General features: G+C 40.1%; 1 protein-coding gene across 1 annotated transcript in view; it reads left to right on the top strand.

Moving 5' to 3' along the window:
* KYNU (kynureninase) overlaps positions 1–22,126 on the top strand; it is a 100,956-nt gene that overhangs the window by 9,346 nt on the left and 69,484 nt on the right. Inside the window, exons 3-4 of the mRNA XM_025191031.3 lie at positions 4,984–5,104; positions 16,258–16,340. Of these exons, the coding sequence (XP_025046816.3) occupies positions 4,984–5,104; positions 16,258–16,340 (204 nt within the window). The remainder of the gene's footprint in view (positions 1–4,983; positions 5,105–16,257; positions 16,341–22,126) is intronic.

A 22,126-nucleotide genomic window follows, 5' to 3' on the forward strand; every position in this document is an offset into this window, starting at 1 on the left:
AATGTGCTTGAGGTGTCGATGATCTGCTAGTTTTTGCAAAAAAAAGTTGCTTTTCCACAAAACTCTGTAGTGTAGATGTAACCTCTGCAGGTGGGGACTGATCTTTCCTCTCCTGGAAGTCCATGGGAACTTTGTCACTGACTTCAGTGGAAACAGGTCTGAGCCTAATCGTTTTACTCTATGGGTGTGTCTAGACTACATTTTTTTTTTGTAAAAAAGTGGCCTTTTTAAAAAAAAAAACTTCCCCTGCGTCTAGACTGCTGCCACATTCTTTTGAAATTAAATCAAAAGAACGTGGCAGTTTTTTCAACTGTGGTAAACCTCATTTTACAAGGAAGAATGCCTTTTTTCAAAAGTGCTCTTTCGAAAAAAGTGATAGAGATGTAGCTGTGTTAGTCTGGTCTAGCTAAAACAAAAGACAGAATTATGTAGCATTTTAAAGACTAACAAGATGGTTTATTAGGCGATGGGCTTTCGTGGGCCAGACCCACTTCCTCAGGTCAATTTGTTGAAGAAAATTGGCATGATCATATATACCTAAATGATACAAGAAAAAAAAAGTGAACACATATAAAATTGACAAATCAAATTTTAGAACAGAGTTGGGGTGAGGGGGGAAGGTTAGAGTCTGTGAGGTAATGACATTAGGGGTGATAATTGGGGAAGCTATCCTTGTAATGGGTGAGATAATTAGCATCTTTGTTGAGATCCATACATAAAGTGTCAAATTTAAGCATGAATGACAATTTTGAAGCTTCCCTTTGAAGTCTGGAGTTAAAATCTCTCCGAAGCAATATACATGTTTTAAGGTCATTGAGAGAATGGTCAGTCTGGCTGGAATGGCAAGCAACAGCTTTCTGTCTGTGAGAGAGTATGATGTCTGTTTTATGTGCATTGATTCTTTGAAAAAGTGTCTGAGAAGTTTGTCCAATGTACATAGCATACGGACACTTTAGGCACATGATGGCATAAATTATATTTCTGGATGAACAGGAATATGTGTTCTTGATCTTGGCATGGTTAGGTCCAATAACGGTGTCAGCAGAGTAAATATGTGGACAAAGCTGGCACCGGGGTTTGTTGCAAGGGAAAGTTCCAGGGTTGGTATTAGTGTGGTATGTCCTGTAGTTGTAAGTAAGAATCATCCTGAGGTTTGGTGGTTGTCTATAGGAGACTATGGGTCTGTCTCCCAGAGCCTCTCGGAGAGTAGTATCCTGTTCCAGTTTATTGATAATGCATTGGACGGGTTTAAGTTGGGGGCTGTAGGTGATGACAAGTGGTGTTCTATTGTTGGTTTTCTTGGGTCTGTCTTGAAGTAGATGGTTTCTGGGTATTCATCTGTCTCTTTCAATTTGTTTTTTTTATTTCTATGGGTGGGTAATTAAGGCTTATAAATGCTTGGTAGAGATCCTGAAGTTTCTGGTCTTTGTCAGTGGGATTAGAGCAGATGCAGTTGTATCGAAGGGCTTGGCTATAGACGATGGATCGTATGGTGTGTCCTGGATGGGAGCTGGAGGCACATTGGTAACTGTAGGAGTCAGTGCATTTTCTGTAGAGAGTGGTGTCTAATTTACCATTGGTGATTTGTACTGTGGTGTCCAGGATGGATTTGTAGTGTAGAATGGTCCAGGCTGAGATTGATGGTGGGATGTAGGTTGTTAAAGTCCCTGTGGAATGCATCAAGTGTTTCTTGGCCATGGGTCCAGATCATAAAGATGTCATCGATGTAGCATAAGTACAGAAGGGGTAAAAAGGGACGGGATCTGAGAAAATGTTGTTCTAACTCAGCCATAAAGATGTTAGTGTACTGTGGGGATGTTAGTGGGTACCCATGGCTGTGCTGCTGATCTGGAGGTATAACTTGTCCCCAAATTGGAAATAATTGTGGGTGAGAACAAAGTTACATAGGTCTGCTACCAGACTGGCAGTGGTATCCTCTGGGATAGTGTTTCTAATTGCTTATAATCCGTCTTCTTATGGGACGTTGGCGTAGAGAGCTTCTACATCCATGGTAGCAAGGATGGCATTATCAGGGAGGTTATCGATGTTTTGTAGTTTTCTCAGGAAGTCAGTTTCGAAAGAGTTTTCACAGGTAGTAGTTTTGAAAGAGGCTTGTAGTCTAAACATGCGCTTCAGGTGTGTCTAGACTACAGGGATTTTTTTTTAAAAATGGCCTTTTTTCAAAAAATCTTTACCTGCGTCTAGACTACTGCCGCATTCTGTTGACAATAAATCGAAAAAATGCGGTGGCTTTTTCGACCGCGGTAAACCTTGTTTTATGAGGAATAACACCGTTTTTCGAAAGTGCTCTTTCAGAAAAGGTGCTATGTAATGCAAACTGTGCTTTTTCGAAAGAGCGCAGTCATCCTGCCAGGGTACTCTCTTTTGAAAAAGCGACTTGCTTTTTTGAAAGTACTGGTTGTAGTCTAGATGCTCTTTTTTGAAAGAGGCGTGTAGTCTAGACATACCCTAACAGAACTCTACACAGTTATTTGTGGTCCAAACTTTGAAATGGAGTTTATACACAGGGGTTTCTGGTGGATGCACAGTGGGAGGATTCTTCTGAATCCCTGCTTTTGTCTCTGCTCTCATTTTGGGCTGATTACCTTGCTTTTATTGTTTGTTTCCCTCCTCCATGATTTATAGCAAAGAGGTGTATGGGTTTGGACTCCTCTCTCTCTCTTTGTCTCTGTCAGAATATCTCTAGGTTAACTGTCATCTTAATATCTCAGCAGCTTTGAGTCCAAGAAAGTATCTCTTTCTATACACACACCAGTCAGAAGAGTTTTATGTTCCAGTTCCTCTGCTTTAACACACTTTCAGTATTATGGTTCCCCCTCTCCACCCATCTCCTTTCACCAAGACTGCACTGTTCTATCTGTCATTGTTCTCACACATCCTGAGTCTTCTTTTTTACAAAACTGTCATGAAATGCAGCTCCTGTCCTGAAGAACAGCAGGGGTAAAAATATTTATATTGTATAGATATACTATAATGACTGATCTTTCATGACATTTATCTTCACGCATGAGCGGATCCTAGATAACTTGCTCCTGAAGATAAATGTCATTACAGATAATAGCCATCAAGTATTCTTTATATATTTACATAAAACATTAGAATAAGGTTTTAACATAGTCTTGAAAAAAGGGAGATCAGAACATTCATGAGAGATAGGTGTAATGTGCACTCTAAAAAGTGTCAAATATCATAATGATAGTTTAACTCTCTTATCCAAATGTGAATTGTAATAACTGTTTACACTCTATAAATTAAGTGAAAACCTGCCAACTGTCTGATTCCAAGTCATATTGTTCTGGGAGTTTGGCAAGCATGCAGATGGGGTTTTAAAAGAACAAGTGGAGTGAGATGACAGTGGAAAAGTTAGCTAAATATTCAGATTTTAAGCACTTATTTTGCATAGTCCCCATTGTGCTGCTGAGTGAAGATGCCCTCAGCTGAAACTGCTGAACTATAATTTCCCCCCAAAAATGTTGAAAGGTAGTGGCAAATGTCCTAATATCTTTTTGACCATCTACTCTTCATTCTACAATATAATATCCCATATTAGCCAGTAGCTCCTCCTGGTTAATGATTAAATTATAAATTTACCCTTCATTTAGACTCATCATCATTGAAAAACCACTTGTTCTTGGTCTTGGATCAAAGGTTACCTTGGTTCACTAGAAATATAGCTCTAAATTATATGTAGTGCACAGCTAGGCTTCTGTGTGCAAAAGAATATATGTTATTAAAGCTGACCTGTTGGAATCATTCTAACAGGTGTGAAAACCACTTACTATATCCTATCTAATTAATTTTAATATAAATCTTATTTATTTCTTTTATAGTGTACATTTTGTTTTATATTCAGACTTAGGTAAGAGCACATATTTGAACTGCAACAGTCTTTTTGTTACCCTAGCGCTCAAGTGCTTAGCAACCTTTCCTCAATATTTTGGAACCCCACAATATATAGCCAGATCCATAGCTGTAAGCTCTCCAGAAATAATTTGTAGGCCAACGGTGTGTAAAAAATGGAGGAGCAGGCAGTTATATAGGTAGTAGCATACGCTAAAAAATGAAGAGATTTGTGAATGAAATGGGAAAAGTAGTAACTGGTACAATATTATGGCTTTATAATACACTAGTTAAAGAAGCTGTGGAATAATTAATATGATGCTGAAAAACAAATTTAGTTTAGACAGCTGCTACAGTGCAATGTGGCATTAAATATGCCAGGGAAATGGAAATGATCAGCATTTTGTGAGAGGAAAGAGGTGTAGGTCAAGCAGTTGATAAAAAGAATCCACGGGATAACAGATGAAAAGGTAGAACAATGTGGGAAGGAGGTAGGACCCACTTTCTGCACCAGTAGCCATGGGCCTTTATGTCTGAGGACGAGACTGCAGTGCAGAGTTGTTTTAATCTTGATTGGAATTTAAGGCATAATAGTGAGATTTACAGCTCTAAATTCTGAATAAGATTATTTTCGTAGTCTCATTGAGACTATTATTGTCTTCCTGGGTAGAACCAATTTAGAAGTGTGAATAATATTTACACCATTCTATCGTTCTTGTTAAAAGAGAATGAGCTTGAAAACCGGGCATAGAGCATCTGTAAAACAGATGAGATTAAAATTGCTGTCTGATTTATGCATTTTAAAAGACCTTTAAGGTTTAATTAAGAAGTTAACCAAGTTGTCTTTACTTCTGACAAATGTACGACTGGTTGAGTTCAATGAAGTATTGCCAAACATAGCAAGAGATATTTTCTAGTCATTTAATCTATTTTTCCATAAAAATCAAATCACTGCATAAAGAAATGTCATCTTAATGTTTGTTTCTAGCATGTATTTTACCACATTTATTTGATATTTCTATTGATCAGAAAATCTGTGCTCTTTTGAGTGGAAGGAAATAATGTAACTATCTGAATAGTGGTATAGTTATAATTGAGGGTTTTTTATTTTTCCCCTCCCAGCTAACCCAACTTTAGTGAATGACAATGAAAGCTGCATCTACTTTGCTGGGAATTCTCTTGGACTTCAGCCAAAAAAAGTTAAAGCTTACCTGGATGAAGAGTTGGATATGTGGGCTAGAACGTGAGTAATTAAAGGGCATGTAAAACATTAACCATCTTTGCTTGGGGAGGACAGCCTTTTATCTTATCTGGAGATACAGTTTGAACACATTTTATTACAGGAATATTTCATTAAAACCACCCCCAAGGTAGGGGTAATACATATTCAGTGTGTTCCTAGCAAAATTTAAATCTTCTTTAAAAAGAGTGAGCTTTAGAACAGGAAAAGAGAAACTTCCAGATGAGAGAATTTTAGCTTGGCCTTCATTGGTTAAGCCAGAAGGAGGTTCCCATTTGGTTCACCTGGAAGTTCCTCAGATGACAGATTTTAACTTGTTCTATTCAAGCTCTAGCTGTGCTTGCGGCAGGAGCACACATGCTCAATACACATGATATATCAGCTTCCATAACCTTCCTATTAGTATACATCATTGCTCATTTATCCTGTGAATCCTTAAAACAGAGGCAGTTTGGCTGCCGGTGCTAGCCATTCCCTAGTTGTTCCTGTAACAGGTCCATGCCTAAAACTCCATTCAGTATGGGAAGAACAAACTTTCTGTCCATAGGAGAGTATGAGCAACCAGCTGAACACTGATTAGAACTAGCACCACAGATTGGACCTGGTATAAGAAAACACTGAGAAATTACAGTACTGGGGATTTCACAAACATCTCCATGTGCTGCTTAAAAGGAAATGTCTAAGAAACCAGTTAAACTTGCCATTAATAATAAATAAAAGCAAGTCTGTGCTCATGGTGTATGTAGCAGTACTGAGAACAATGAGGTCCAAAGAAAACAGCTATATCAGGTGACCAAATGGGGACATGCTTTTGACAGAGCTTGTAGAAACACTATTATCAACAGAGAGTCTGTTCTTCTACCCCCTCTGCAAGTGCTATGATAACAATGCAAAAAGCCACACCAAGTGGTGCAAGTGCTTCCAATATGAATCTGATGTAGGAATACCTAGAGCGTTCCCGTCATCAATACCCTCACTAGAGGCACCAGGTTCTCTTTAAAACTGAAATGAGAGAGAGACAGAAACAGAAAATAGAAGAAGTAAGAGGGGGAGAATAGAAGAGAGACAAAAGAAAAAGGAGAAACTTACTTGTGAGATAGAAGGAGCTATTTAATTCTTTTTATCTTTATTATCCTTTTATGATCACTCTTTACCTTCCCGCTCCTCTTCTCTAAGGGGTTATCAAGTTAAATTTTGAAAGTATACTCTATGGAGCATGGAATGTACCTTAGCCTATTTTGTGAGGTGTCCAACATATACATGGGCAACTATAACAGGGGAGAGCAGGAAGGGATAAATAATAATGAGGAAGGAAAGATTAGTAGGAAAGAGAATAACCAGATGACTGAGTTATCTGGGAAAATAATTTAAAAAAGACAGTTTTACTGGGTAGAGTATTTTGGTCTTAAGAACCCTTTAGTGCCAACTGCCAAAGGGTTTGCTGTTCTGCAACAGAGACATTCCCCTCTGATACTTGTTCTGTAAGGGTATGTCTACACAGCAAAGTTATTTTGAAATAACACCCATTATTTTGAAATAACCTTCCTAGCGTCTACACAAGCCAAGTGCTATTTCGAAATTAATTTGAAATAGTGGAAGGCTTATTTGGAAATTGGTAAACCCCATTCCACGAGGAATAGCGCCAATTTTGAAATTGCTATTTCGAAATAAGTGCTGTGTAGATGCTTATTTTGAAATAGGGGGCCTTCAGCTCTTCCCAGGATGCCCTGCTGGCTGCCCTGGCCACAAGGTAACTTTTGACCTGAAGCCCTGCTGGCAGGCTTTAAAAGCGATTCAGCATCCAATCAGTGTGGATGCGCTATTTCGAAATATCAAAATACTATTTCAAAATAACTATTTTGAAAATAGATATTTTGAAATAACGCTGTAGTGTAGACATATCCTAACAGTAGCTCCTAAGGGTATGTCTACACTACAGCACTAATTCGAACTAACTTAATTCAAATTAGTTAATTCGAACTAAGCTAATTCGAACTAGTGCATCTAGACCTAAAAACTAGTTCGAATTAGCATTTTGCTAATTCAAACTAGCATGTCCACATTGAGTGGACCCTGAACCGAAGTTAAGGCTGGCTGGAAGTAGTGCCGGCAGGGCATCAGGTTAGGACGGACTTAGAACGTGGAGCTGTTGCCTCAGGCTAGCCGAGGGCTGTGAGTAAAGGGACCCGACCCCCAGCCTGGACAGACAGTTCTCAGGGTTCCCCGCTTGCTTGTCTACCTCGATGAGGGACAGCAAAGCAGTCCTGACTTGGAGTACCCTGAGTACCCACACTCGGCACATCACAGCACTCGGCCATCAGCCCAGCTGCACTTGCCGCAGGCTGCCATACAGGGGGGGTCAATCAGGGAGCTGCAGGAGAGCTTCCACCCTGAGGAGCCTGCAGAGCCACCCCAGTCCTCCCCATCGGGGGCTCATACCCCATTCCTCCCTCACCTCCTTCCACTTAACCCCTCCCTAGCCCCGCTTCCTGATGTACAAACTAAAGGACACGTGTGTTCAAAAATAGAAACTCTCTTTATTTAACAAAACTGGAGGGTGGGGGGATTAGCCTCTGGGGAGACTGGGAAAAGGAGGTGGGAGAGGGGAAGAGAGAGGGTGGGAGAGGGGTGGGGGAAACCTGGGAGGAGGGAGCTGGAAGGGGGAAGCCAGGGGAAGAAGGAGGAGGGGAAGAATCAAACTATGGTACGCCATATCTTCAGTACTGTGTTCAGATGTGATCTCCTCACCCCAGAAAAGATGTTTTGGCCTTGGAAAGGGTTCCAAAAAGGGCAACTAAAATGATCAGGGGTTTGGAACAGGTCCCATATGAAGATAGGCTAAAGAGACTGGGACTTTTCAGCTTAGAAAAGAGGAGACTGAGGGGGGATATGATAGAGGTCTATAAAATCATGAGTGGTGTGGAGAGGGTGCATAAAGAAAAGTTCTTCATTAGTTCCCATAATAGAAGGACTAGAGGACACCAAATGAAATGAATGGGTAGCAGGCTTCAAACTAATAAAAGAAAGTTCTTCTTCACAAAGCAAATAGTCAACCTGTGGAACTCCTTGCCACAGGAGGCTGTAAAGGCTAGAACTATAACAGAGTTTAAAGAGAAGTTAGATAAAGTCATGGAGGTTGGGTCCATGGAGTGGTATTAGCCAGGGGGTAGAAATGGTGTTCCTGGCTTCTGTTTGTGGAAGGCTGGAGATGGATGGCACGAGACAAATGGCTTGGTCATTGTCTTCGGTCCATCCTCTCCAGGGTACCTAGTGTTGGCCGCTGTCGGCAGACAGGCTACTGGGCTAGATGGACCTTTGGTCTGACCCAGTATGGCCATTCTTATATTCTTATGTTCTAAACTCAGGGCTCAGGGTCGGGTGTCTCACTGGACCACCTTGATTTTTATGCAAACCTGCTCCTGGCTTTGCATGTGGCCTTTGGTGGCCAGGCTTGCAGCTATCCTGCCCTAGATGGTCACTTTCCTGTGCCTTGTGCGGAGGTCGTGGACATTGGAGGCCTCCCCCCAAACTGGATGAGGTCCACGATCTCTGCAGTAGACCAGGCGGACGCCCGCCTCTTGCGGCCCCGGAAAGGCTCCTGGGAGCCACCAGCCTTGTTACTGGGAAGAGGCTGGCTCATGCTGTGCCAGGTGCAGGGTCTTCTGGCTGGGTGCTGGTAGGCTTGTAGCTGGCATGGGCACCATAGCCAGACCATGCCCCTTTAAGGGCTACGGGGCCGAGAGGGGGACAGAAGAATTTCCCTGGTTGTGCCCAGAGTGGCCACCAGGGCAAGCTGGGAAGGGCTAGCCTCCAACTAGTTCGAATTAAGTGGCTACACAGCCCTTAATTCGAACTACTTAATTCGAACTAGGCGTTAGTCCTCATAGAATGAGGTTTACCTAGTTCGAATTAACTCCTCCGCTAGTTCGAATTAAGTTCGAACTAGCTGTTTGTATGTGTAGCACCTATGAAAGTTAATTCAAACTAACAGCTGTTAGTTCGAATTAACTTTGTGGTGTAGACATACCCTAACAGGCTTGGCAGACTCTGTATGCTGAACACAGTGCTTTCATGAGATTATCCATAAAGGGTCAAAGCAGAGGTATTTAATAGAAAATTGTCATACTGATTCTCATAATCATTGTGAGATGTATGTACAGATGATACTTAAGGAATTGTGTTATATGTACTGAAAATGTTTAAAATCTGCACGTAGGGCACATAGGACAAACAGGTTTTGGATCAGACAAAGGAGAGGCAGAATGGGCACAGGGTCTGGAGTGGAATGTGGGGAAATGTTGCACCCTACAGCCCCTTAGGGAAGGTGCTGAGTGTTGACTCAGGGTTTGCATTTCATATTTTTTTCTTTTTTGTATATATATCTTATGTAATAGAATCATAAGGATGGAAGAGACCTCAGGAGATCATTGAGTCTAGCCCTCAGCCCAAAGCAGGACCAACCCTAACTAAATTATCCCAGCCAGGGCTTTATCAAGCCAGGAATTAAAAACCTCTAGAGATGGAGATTCTTCCTCCTGCCTAGGTAACCCATTCCAGTGCTTCACCACCCTCCTAGTGAAATAGTTTTTCCTAATATGCAACCTGGACAACCCCCATTTGAATGAGGTTTACAGAGACTTAGGAATAGTGAGCCCATTATATTTTGAGAGAACAGCTGTGCTCAAAAGACACACATACTTCCAGTATCCTGAAATGGCTCTGCAGTGTAGACATAGCCTTAGTGTCCAGTGCTAAAAGTCTAGAAACTGCTAGGAGCACTCCAAGCACTCAGGGTTGGTGTGTGCCTATCGCTAGCAGAAAAAGTAAAGTCTGCAGAGACCTGGATGGCAGAACTTGTGCGGCCAGAGGTAGTTGATTTCAGGTGAGCTACAGAAGGCACAGAAAATAATGCATGGTGCTAAAGGAATGTAGTGGTAAGGTGTCACAGAATTCTGGGTATCCCTGAGGTGCTTTGCAAGAATATAACTGCAACAAATGTGAGTTCCTGGTGAGTGGTCAGAGGAAATGTAGGACGGATGAATGTGGAAAGTGGGTTCTGCTAACTGGGTAAATTTTCTCCAATAAGTTGCAACAGACACAAAATAATGTACATCACACTGTAAATGTTGCACTTGCTTTTTTTTTACTCCTTAAAAGATGAAGGTTTGCAGTTAATAAAAATAGCTTACAACTTATTTATATAGCTAGTTTTATTCTTATAGGGGAGGAGGGAGTTGTTCTGAATGAATTTGAACTTTGTGAAGAACTCTTTCCTCTTGGCTGTTCATTCAGCACAGCTCTGCAGTTTCGGTATTCATTTAAAAAAATTGCAACTCTGTCCATTTCTGTATGATTATCGTACTTTATCACAGAAATGGCTGACTTCTTTCAAAAGGTTAAAGTCAGATAGCGCTCTTCTCTGTAAAATGATGCAGAGAGAGCATATTTCAGCTCCCTCATTGTTCCTTTTTGTTGGTTTGCTTTCCATTCTTCTGCTTGTTTTTGTGACAATGAAGGATATTTTTCCCTACTCAATGAATATAAAAATCCAAAACGAAAGGAGATGCAGCATGAGGCTCCATAATATCAACATGCCTTCAAAACAATAACTAGATCTAAGAAAAAAAATCTGAGTAAACATGATTTCAAATCTATAAAAGCTTCTTGACAAAAATGCAATTTGGCCCAGAACACCTCACTCAGTAAATAGCAGAAAGTTAAAAACTATATCACCCTGTTAGCTGCAGAGACACCTAAGGCAAACGAGAATGTCAAAATAAGGTCAGTACAAAATAGAACAGAGTACAGAAGCTTATACTTGGAGAAGCCAGTATTCAAAAGAAATAAAAAAGCAATAAAAATAGATATTAGCTAGTTGAAGCCACTCAAAATGGTTTATGGTACCTTTTGCCTTTAGGTTACCAAGCACAACTAGGTAAACTCCAGGCCAGGTAAATAGTGTTTGAGGATTATTAAATAGATGGTTGTTCAGTGGTCAATGTGTTGGCAATGTACAGTTTAGTAGTGGGGGATGTGAGAGGTAAAACATAAAAATAAATAAATTAATTAATTAAATAAATGAATCAAATGAATTTTATTATGCAAACTAGGTATATCATTTTGAAACCAAGTAAATCTAATATTTCACACAAGCAAAAAATAATCTCAAGGATTTTGGCTATCTTGTAAAGCAGTACTTCACCTTTTCTATCTGTTGTTAGTGTCTTGTATCACCTTTCAATAAACTTGAAAACTAGACCATTCAAATAGTGCGCACACATTGTAGTGCCTTGGTTGTTTTTCAAGTAAGCAAGTGTAGCAAAGGATCTTTAGCTGCAATCAGAGGCAGAATAGCAAATATACATAGATGTATGTAATTCAGAACCAGACATATTAGGTTCTGGGAAAAGACTAGAAACTTGTTTCTTGCCTTGGTTCTCTCTACCCTCCTATAATATGTTGCCCCTTTCTAACTTGCTCCAAGTCTTGATCCATCCCTTTCTCCTTTCCAGTGGTCCCTCTCTCTCCTTTTCTTCCCCTTCATCCACTTTCCCCACTCTCCTTCACCGGTTTAATCTTCCTATCCTCTTTCTGAACCCTTTGTTATTTATTTATTCCTGAATCCTTTATTATTTATTTTGATTTATTCAAACAATTCTCCGCATATTGAATGAGGCTTTAATGGTATAGCTGATGTGGTTAGGTCCTGTGATGATGTCATTAGGGTAGATGTGTGGACAGAGTTGGCAATGGGGTTTGTTGTAGGGATAGGTTCCTGGATTAGCATTTCTGTGGAGTGTGAAGTTGGTGGTGAGGATTTCTCTCATGTTGTGGGTCTGTTTTTAAGTGAGGATTGGTCTGCTTCTCAGCGTCTGTGACAGCAAGAGATTGTCATCCATGATCGGTAATAGATCCTTAATGGGTAGGAGAGGTTTTAGATAGGGGATGAAGGTAATAGTTAGCGGTGTTCTGTTGCTTTCTTTGTTGGGTCTTTCCTGTAGTAGTTGACTTCTGGGTATCTGTCTGGCTTTATCAATCTGTTTATTCACTTCTCTGGGTGGGTATTATAGTTTCAGAATGCTTGATAGAGATCCTGTCGGTGTTTGTCTCTGTCTGAGGGATTGGAGCAAATGTGGTTATATCTTAGGGCTTGGATGTAGACAATAGATCATGTGATGTGTCCTGGATGAAAGCTGGAGGTGTGTAAGTAAGTATAGAGGTCAGTAGGTTTCTGGCATAGAGTGGTATTCATGTGACCATCTCTTATTTGTCCTATAGTGCCCAGGAAGTTGATGTCCTGTGTGGACCAGTTGAAGCTGAAATTGATGGTAGGGTCAAAATTGTTGAAATCCTGGTAAAATTCTTCAAGGCGCTCCTTCCCCTGGGTCCAGATGGTAGATGCTTTAGTGAAGATGGAGAATCTCCTCTTTGCCTCGTGCATAATTGAGGCAGCTTTATGATAACATCTGAATCAGTGCAATACTTCAGTCATTGGCATTCTACCAGACTTATTTCTTGGTTCATGCATCACAAATAATCTAAGGCTATTGAAGTGATCACACCATTACTTTTACCAATGGAGCTGCAGCGTTATCAACAGTGGGACTGGACATAGCTATGAAGAATGAAGCAACCTCATGTCCACAGAAATAGTCTTCCAGAACAAGGTTCAAGGCATATCAACCAATCTACTTGTTAACACTGATGGGGGAAAGTCAAGTGCTGTACCCAGAATCTTCTAGGCCTGTTAATCTTTAGGACCTGTACATCTTAAACACAGTAAATACCACATAGATGAGAATGCTCCATATAACTCTTATATCCATACATTTCTTACTTTATGTAGTTGAAAGTATAATCAAAATTTGAAGATCTGTATGGCTCATAAAATAAATGGCATTAAACACTGGCAAAGGATGATTCTTCACTATGTTTGTAGATGATTGGGAAAGGAAAAGATTATCTTTTTCTCCCTCTGTCTCTCTTGTAGAAGGTTGGAGGACCCTTGAAGTTGGAAGCTGATTAAATCATTTTAGTTTCTATCTTTAAAACACAGATCATGTGAGAAAATGAGTTCACTATGTCCCTGATGAACTTTGTCAGCTGAGGGAGAGCCCCCTACAGATCTAACAACCAAAAAGTGGCATTATGATGTCATACCAAATTGCAGCTAGACAGCAACTGCATAAATATTAATTTTCTCAGTTGGAAACTCTCATTGTAATCTATGCATGGTTCTGTGTGCATCAGCTTTTTTTTCATGTGCTTTGATGAACCACATACATATTCATTTATTTGGGTACCTTCATTTAAATCTCTGTTACTACCTAAGGGGAAAATGGAAACAAAATGAGACAGTAGGCTATCTATGTCTGATGTCCAATGAGTGGAATGCCATGAGCACTGCAGTTGTTACTGTATCCTTAAATATTATTATCCTCAGTATCTACTAGACTTGGGAATGGGGTGGCATAATATGCAGAAAGATAAATTCTCTGAGGCAGAGCATAGAATTTTTACAACCTAAGTGTAACAGAATGTATTGTGCCATCAGCAAAGGCTACAGAGTTCCATGTAATTAAAATAAAAAAGGAGCCAAGAATATGCCTGTAAGTACCATTTTAGCTATAATAATTTTTGTCTCCTAGCATTTATGTTGGCCATCAGGAAAGAGACAGGTTGAAAGCTGTTGCATAATAATATGAGTAAAAATAATTAATGCCACCTTTCTTATGCTCCATTATGCTTTTATTTTCATGTGTTTTTTTCCCCAGAAATATAAAAGTGTTCAAAGTCCAAATCAGTTTTCTGGGTAAACTGGAAATTAGTTCTGGAATTGTATTACCAATAAGTTCACTTTAGGAGGGCTTTAATAAATACTGACAGGAGAAAGAAAAAGAGGGAAGAAAATCCCATAGGTTGTTGTCACTTTCCACTTAGCCATATCTCGCATGCCCTTTTTAGAACTGCAAATCCAGTGAGGACAGGGATGTAATTCAGCCCAAGGGAAATCCTTCTATTTTCCCATAAACAATCTGTATTGCTATAGCGTTTCTACTTTCCATAAAGATAAGTTTTGAAGGGAAATTAGTGATGGTTTTCTACCTGTTATCCGCTGCACAGAGACAGAGAAAAATTGTTTTATGGACTGAGCCTAACCTAGGAATTCCTTAATGTTAATCTTCCTAGCTCTGACGCTAACTTCTGCTAAAAAATCACTGGTCTCTTAACACCCCTGCCTCAGTTTCCTTATTCTGATCTATCTATCATCTATTATTTACCTATAAGAACAGTGCCTATTTCCCATTAGAATTATTTCTCTGGGAATTAATTTTAAGGCTGGGAAAAGATGCTTCAAGCCAGCCAATGATAATTAGGGGAAGTGAATTCTTATGGTTTCAGGATTAGAGTTCTTCTCATTTAATGTTTTAGGGCCAGATTGCATGGCTTGTAAGCAAAATGGGGGAGATGGCAATGTATTTCCTCATCTTTCCTCCATTATGCATCTACACTGGCGCCAGTGCAGGGGTTTGCTTATCCTGAGCAGAGTGGTAATGAGAAGGGTAACATGGGGTTTTCTTTTGTTCACAAAGCATTCTTTACTCTGAACCAGTGTTTCCAAATCTAGGCATTGCTCTATGACATGCAAATATGGCTAATGTCAGTCAGAAACCAGAGGATTATAAAAAGTGGATATCTGTGTGGAAAAGGGGTGCTGTAGGATGAAAACTGATCTGGGGAAGGTGTGGAGTTGTTTGGGGAAAACATTTTAAAGAAGTGTGAAAGGGTAAAAGCCCTTTTCAAGTTGGTGGCTGGTTCATACAGCTTGTTTGCTGATTAAATAATATGCCAAAAGGCTCCCCTGAGTTTGGGGGAACACCATAAGAAATTCTGAAGGCTTATATAGACAACAGTTCTTTTTTACTTTTGTCACAGCTTCTAGTTCCACTGTGCTGCACCTATTTCCCTACTGGTCTAGTTCTTCTGAAGCAGCTTAATTCTTTTTTCTGTGTTCTCTGGTATTTCAGATTCCATAGTTGCTTTCAAAAAAAAAAAAAAAAGCTGCAAGAGTGGAGTCCAGGAATAACATTTCCCCAAATTAACACCAATATTATTTTCCATATATTGATTTATTTTGTAATTAAACCTTCACAATATTACATGTAAAGATTTATAAATACGTTGCTTACTTTACAAACTGTTTTTGCAGTGTTCATAGCTGGGATAATTTCAAGCCACATAGTTGAGATTCAGATGTAGATTCCAAATGCTCCACAGGCTTGGTTTTGGTCCCCATAAAGAGAGGAATCATTTTCAAAATGTGATTTAGAAATTCAGTGGATATTTAGATTTGGAGTTCTATGGGTCTAAATAATTTTCCAGGAGGCAGAAAGAAGCTGTAAATTTTTCAGGAGGCAGAAAGAAGCAAGGATTGCTGTTACCTAAGAGTAGGAAATCCTGTCCTTCCTCTTGCACCCTACATAGCCCCTCTTCAATGTAAATGCCACCTTTGGACAAGACTGTGGCTTATGCTATTCAGCATTCACAAAAGAAAGGGGAACTCTCCTGTGCTGGCTACCATGATTGTTGTTAGCAGTGCAGGTGGGAAAGCGGCTTTGCAGGGTCATTAGTGTGTGCCCCCCCGGTTTGTGTGGAGTTGGTGGGATGGAATGGGAAGTGACTGCTCTAGTGCACCAACCAGCACATTTATGCCAGTTATATGGCTGGGACAGATTACTTCCCTTCTACCTACACCCCCCACACAGACACACACACACACACACACCACGTCCAGATCTTACACCCAGACCCAGTCCACTTCTGAGAAAGTGCAACAGATGTTCCCCCTCTATAGAGGGTTTGTGACAAAGCTGTTATCTAGCCCTTTGTGGTTTTCTAAACATCCACTTTCAGGTTTATTTATTTGTTGAACAAGATTTTGGATAAGATGGTTTCGAGTCTTTAAAACCCCTGTTAGATGTCAATAAATCCATTGTTTGTTGGTGACTCTATTTGTTAGGAGCTCATATGATACAATCAATGTAGTGTGTTCAGATTATACAAGCCCCATACTGAGGAGGACTGAGTTATTGCTCTAAGCAATGTATCAAAGAGAACAGCCTACATTTTCATCATTTGTTTCTCTTCCTTTTCAGAGGTATTCATGGTCATTTCAATGGCAAGCGCCCATGGGCTTTAGGAGATGAGTGCATCGTGGAGCTTATGGCTGGAATTGTGGGTATGTACAAGCCAGAGGGAGAACTGTTTTGAAAAAGTGTTATTTGTAGTGGAGAACCCAGAAACTTTACATCCCAAATTTATTTCTAGCACTTTGTTTCACAGTAGTCTTCCTGACTGCTCAGTACACTGAGTGCCATTCAGTTTAAGGTCTGTATGTGATTTAGGAGATGAATGAAGACAACAATATATGACCATGTGTATAACGAATCTAATTACAGTGAGGGTTCTGGGTTCACAATAAACCACTTGGTCAACGCCATTGTTAAAGGGCAGTGAACATCACAGCATTTCTCTTTTAAAGGAGAGAGTTGGATCATTCCTTTAGTTCTAAAGTAAATAATTGTTGTCCAGAGGTTTCCTGCTTTTCCTCCTTGATTTGACTACATGTTCAGAATCTAACTGATCAGTCTATTTGGGGTTGGAAAGGAATTTTCCCCCAGATTAATGAGGCAGAGATTCTGGAGTTTTTTTCACCTACCTTTGCTGCATGGATCATTTTCTGGTTTAAGCTAGAGTAAATGGTAGATTCTCTGTCATTTTAAGATTTTAAATCATGATTTGAACACTTCAGTAACTCAGTATATGGGTCTATTTCAGGTGTTCAGTGGGAAGTAATGGGCAGAAATTCAGACTAGATTATCACAATAGTCCCTTCTGGCTTTACACTCTCTGGCTGTGTCTACATTGGCACCCTTTTCCGGAAAAGGGATGCTAATGAGACCAGTCGGAATTGCAAATGCCTCGGGGGATTTAAATATCCCCCGCGGCATTTGCATGAACATGGCTGCCGCTTTTTTCCGGCTTTGGGTTTTGCCGGAGAAAAGCACCAGTTTAGATGGGATCTTGTGGAAAATAAGCCCTTTTCCGGAAGATCCCTTATTCCTACTTTTAAGTAGGAATAAGGGATCTTCCGGAAAAGGGCTTATTTTCCACAAGATCTCGTCTAGACTGTCGCTTTTCTCTGGCAAAACCCCGAGCCGGAAAAAAGCGGCAGCCATGTTCATGCAAATGCCACGGGGGATATTTAAATCCCCCGTGGCATCTGCGATTCCAACTGGTCTCATTAGCATCCCTTTTCCGGAAAAGGGTGCCAATGTAGACACAGCCTATGATTCTGTCATATACCATGAGAGCCTGACTCATGTTAGGAGTTTTTCATCTCATCAGCACAGGGGCAAAATTAGTTGCCAAAAAAGAGATTTGACTGGTGCCTCTCGTGAGCACCAATCCCCACACCTTCCCCATAGAAGAATATTCCAGGATGAATGATGAACATGCCTGGTTATTCTAGAGTTAGTGCCAAGATACTATAAAGACAAGGTGGGTGAAGTAATATCTTTTATTAGATCCGTTTTCTGTTGGTGAAAGAGACGAGCTTTCAAGATACACAGAGTTTTTCTTCAGGTCTGGCAAAGTTACTCAGTTTCATGTCTAAATAGGAAGTGGAACAGATTTTTAGCATAAGCAGCTAACACACATTCTAAGACACAACTCATGACGAATTGTCCTATTAACACCTTTGTAGTTAGAGCACACAAAAAAGGGGAAGTCCACAAAGGTACTGGACATATGAATCTGTTATTAAGACCATGATTTTTGGTGTCTAGAGAAGTTATTAATCTAAAATTCAGACTCATTTTGAAGGTATTGTGCAGGTTTCCTTTGAGATCAAGGACTGAGAGGTCAGATATGGAGCAGTCGTTTTTTGAAAAATATTAAATGATGGCTGATATGTGTTTTTGTCCCTTATTTTTCTGTGTAAGTTCATTCCAGGGTATAGTGATTATCTTGTTTCAAATAGATGATTGTTGTTTGAGGGCATTTATTTAAACTTATGAGGTTCACCAGTGTGATAGGTATATATAGGACTCATGGATCTTGAAAGGTGTGTTGCAAGGAGTAGTGAGCATTGTAGCTTCAGGTTTTGAACCTCTCATCGCAGCATTTGGTTCCACTTTGGGATGGCTGGTGTGGTCTGTGAGGAGCTTGCTTCTGATGATGAGCTTAGAAAAGTTGGTGCATTATTTGAAGGCCAGAAGTGGGGGTTCAGAAAAGATTTATTTCAGAACATGGTCCCCACTGAACATGAGTTGTAAACTGTTTAAATGTAACTGCTTGGCTTTCAGTGTGTAATGTTAGGTGACGAATGGAGGGATGGTTGCACGGGTAGAGGGAATGTTTGTTTCTATATAGAAGCAGGTTGTCTCAGTTTATTTGAGTGGTCCATTCTAGGGGTGAGTTCTGATTCTTTGGTGAAGTGGCCTTGTTTGATGAAGTTTGTTTTAAGTGTGCTAAGGCATGTTGATCTTTCTCCTCAGAACATGTTTTGTGTATATGTATGCCTGATTATAGATAACTAGTTTCTTGGTGTCTTTGGGGTGGTCACTAGATTTTTGAAGGTTAATGTGGTAATCAATAGTTTTTTTTGTATGTTCTTATCTGTAGAGTTCCACTGTTGTAGCTGATTATGGTGTTCAGGAAGATGATAGAGAGGAAATGTTACAGAGAGAATCTGATGGATGGTAGTGGTTGCTGAACTTGTAAAAATAGATGAAGGAATTTAAGTCATCTGTCCACAGGATGAAAATATAATTAATGTATCTCAGGTGTAGTATTGGTTCCATGATACTTTTGTCCAGAAACTCTTCCTCAGGACGGCCCCTGAAGAGGTTGGCATATTATGGAGCCATCATAGTACCAATGGCTATAACTATGGTTTAGATAAAGTGTGTGTTGTTGAGTGTAAAATTGTTGTGGATGAAGATGGAATGGAGGGGTTTGTCAATTGTATCTGGAGTGAATATCTGAGTGTTGACTGTTATCTTATAGATTTGAAACAGACAGCTATGCTGTTATTGTGAGGACTGTTTATAGGGAGGTAACAAATATCTTGTCCTGACAAACACTGCTAATTCTGTAGTTTCTGAAGACAGACTACGTCTACACTGTGGCAGTTTTTCAGAAGAGGAGATGCAAATGGAGCTCTCATTTGCAAATCTTGCATTCTCATTTGCATATTCTCTTCCAATCCTTTTTGTGGAAAAGGTTTTTGTGATAAAAAGCCCTGTGTAGACAGGGCCATTTGTCGGAAACCCCCCATTTTGTGCAAGATCCTATAAACCTCATTTTTTGAGGAATCAGGGATCTTGCACAAAACGGGGGTTTTCTGACAAATGGCCCCATCTACACAGGGCTTTTTATCACAAAAACCTCTTCCACAAAAAGATCAGAAGAGAATATGCAAATGAGAGTACAAGATTTGCATTACCTCTTCTGAAAAACTGCCGCAGTGTAGACATAGCCTCAGTTGAATCCTGGAGGAAACTTGCCAGTTGTGTCATGAGTTGGTTGGGAATGGTTTCTGTGAGTTCTGATGTTCCTTCTGGGAGAGTTCCCTTGCTACATACAATGGTTCTACCTGGGTTGACCATAAAATCAGTGTATTTTAAACAACTTCTTTTAACTAAAGGAAATATGCACAGCTTGAAGAGAGTTGGGGTATGTCTACACTACCCTCCTAATTCGAAATAGGAGGGTAATGTAGGCATACCGCAATTGCAAATGAAGCCCAGGATTTGAATTTCCCGGGCTTCATTTGCATAAAGCCGGCCGGCGCCATTTTTAAACGCCGGCAGTTCGAACCCCGTGCCGCGCGGCTACATGCGGCACGGAGTAGCTAGTTCGGATTTGGAAGCCTAATCCGAACTAGCTACTCCGTGCCGCGTGTAGCCGCGCGGCACGGGATTCGAACTGCCGGCATTTAAAAATGGCGCCGGCCGGCTTTATGCAAATGAAGCCCGGGAAATTCAAATCCCGGGCTTCATTTGCAATTGCGGTATGCCTACATTACCCTCCTATTTCGAATTAGGAGGGTAGTGTAGACATACCCTTGGTGAGTAAGAAATATATTTTTCTGTAGGTGTCATCACATTTCTGCTATCGCCAGATCCATGCTAAACCCTTCTCTTTCAGAGAACTCATAAAAGTGTTAAGGGCTCATCTACATTGGCCTCTTTTCCGGAAGGGGCATGCTAATTTTTCAGATCATAATAGGGAAATCCGCGGGGGATTTAAATATCCCCCGCGGCATTTAAATAAAAATGTCCGCCGCTTTTTTTCGGCTTTTAGAAAAGCCGGAAAAGAGCGTCTACACTGGCCCCGATCCGGCCCGATCCTCCGGAAAAAAGCCCTTTTCCGGAGGATCTCTTATTCCTACTTTGAATAAGAGATCCTCCGGAAAAGGGCTTTTTTCCGGAGGATCGGGCCGGATCGGGGCCAGTGTAGACGCTCTTTTCCGGCTTTTCTAAAAGCCGAAAAAAAGCGGCGGACATTTTTATTTAAATGCCGCGGGGGATATTTAAATCCCCCGTGGATTTCCCTATTACGATCTGAAAAATTAGCATGCCCCTTCCGGAAAAGGGGCCAATGTAGACGTAGCCTTACAGTGTATTTATAAACATTTCTGCCTCTCTTTCACCAGAGACCAAATGCTTTGAAGTTGTTATACTTTAGTCCATTTGAAGTAGTGTGGACAAAGAATAAAGATCAACATACCATTAACCTGTGTTTTCAGTTTTTCATCAGGCAGGATTCTGTAGGCCTGTTGCAACTCATAGCAGTAAAGATTTATTATGTACCCTTGCTTTCTTTTTTTCCCAAGGGTTATATAACAATAATATATGGTTTGAGTTGGAAGTTGGCATTAGGATAATCAGTCCATCAGGATTTTGTTTGTGGGAAATTTTTTTAGAACTGTTTTTCAAAATCTAAATTATTATTTCTTTGAAAACAAGCAAATTAAGATAATAACTCCCCCCTCCCCTCCAATAATGGATGAATTGTCAACTATCTAGACTGGTAATGTCTCCATAATATGGATTGATTATTTCAAGCTCTTTTTTTATGTAACAGTGAAAAAGAGAAGCAAATAAATTATGAATGACACTGTATTAAAATGTTCTTCTCCAATGTAGTATTTATAATTAAGCTTTCTTCCTGGCAACATGCAATACTAAATATATAAATGGAGATAGGAAGACTGAATTCTGAATTTTTTTTTCCTTTTGTAGGTTTAAGGTGAATGCATAAATGGAATTTTAACATTGTTTGGTAGTTAATATTTACCATAATATAGAGGAGGAAGAATTGTCATAGATTATTCTAAGACGCAATAAGTGTATGTTATCTAGTGGGATTTATTCAGGGGTGGACTAAAGGCCGTAAAGATTTTCTTTTGTCCATTTAAAGGTTTATAGCTCTATTACAACTTGCTTATTAAATGTGAACCTGTTTTCTTTTAAAATGAATGTTACAATGGTAAATACATTGTGAAATGTAGAGTCAAGGTCACTAGATGCCAAAATTCTTTTCTTTTCTTAAGCCAAATGGCATAACATAACTGTAATCTTGGCTTTTCCTTCTATACTTTATTAAAACATTACAACCTTGCCAGGATTACCTTCTGATTAAATTAGACTAACCGTATTGCTGCTGTTGTACAATGTGCTCAGGCCGGTCTCTGATGAGAAAAGACTGAGCTCTGAGCAGATTTGTAGTGACTTTGAATGATAAACTGTTTTCAGAATAGGAGCATTTAGCTTTTTCCAATCATTGCACAAAATGCTTTTTACTTATTCTGGTAAGAAACATGCTCATGTTGCCAGAAGTACTGGAACAATTTCTCTAATGGGGTGCAGAGAGCCATTGAACCAAACTGTAAACTCTGTGTATAATGGAAACCACATCAAGACAGGTGGTACAGCAGCACTTCCCACACCCCTGGTA

The sequence above is a fragment of the Pelodiscus sinensis genome, chromosome 7, assembly GCF_052426305.1.
Source record: "Pelodiscus sinensis isolate ZL-2025 chromosome 7, ASM5242630v1, whole genome shotgun sequence".
Classification (NCBI taxonomy): domain Eukaryota; kingdom Metazoa; phylum Chordata; order Testudines; family Trionychidae; genus Pelodiscus; species Pelodiscus sinensis.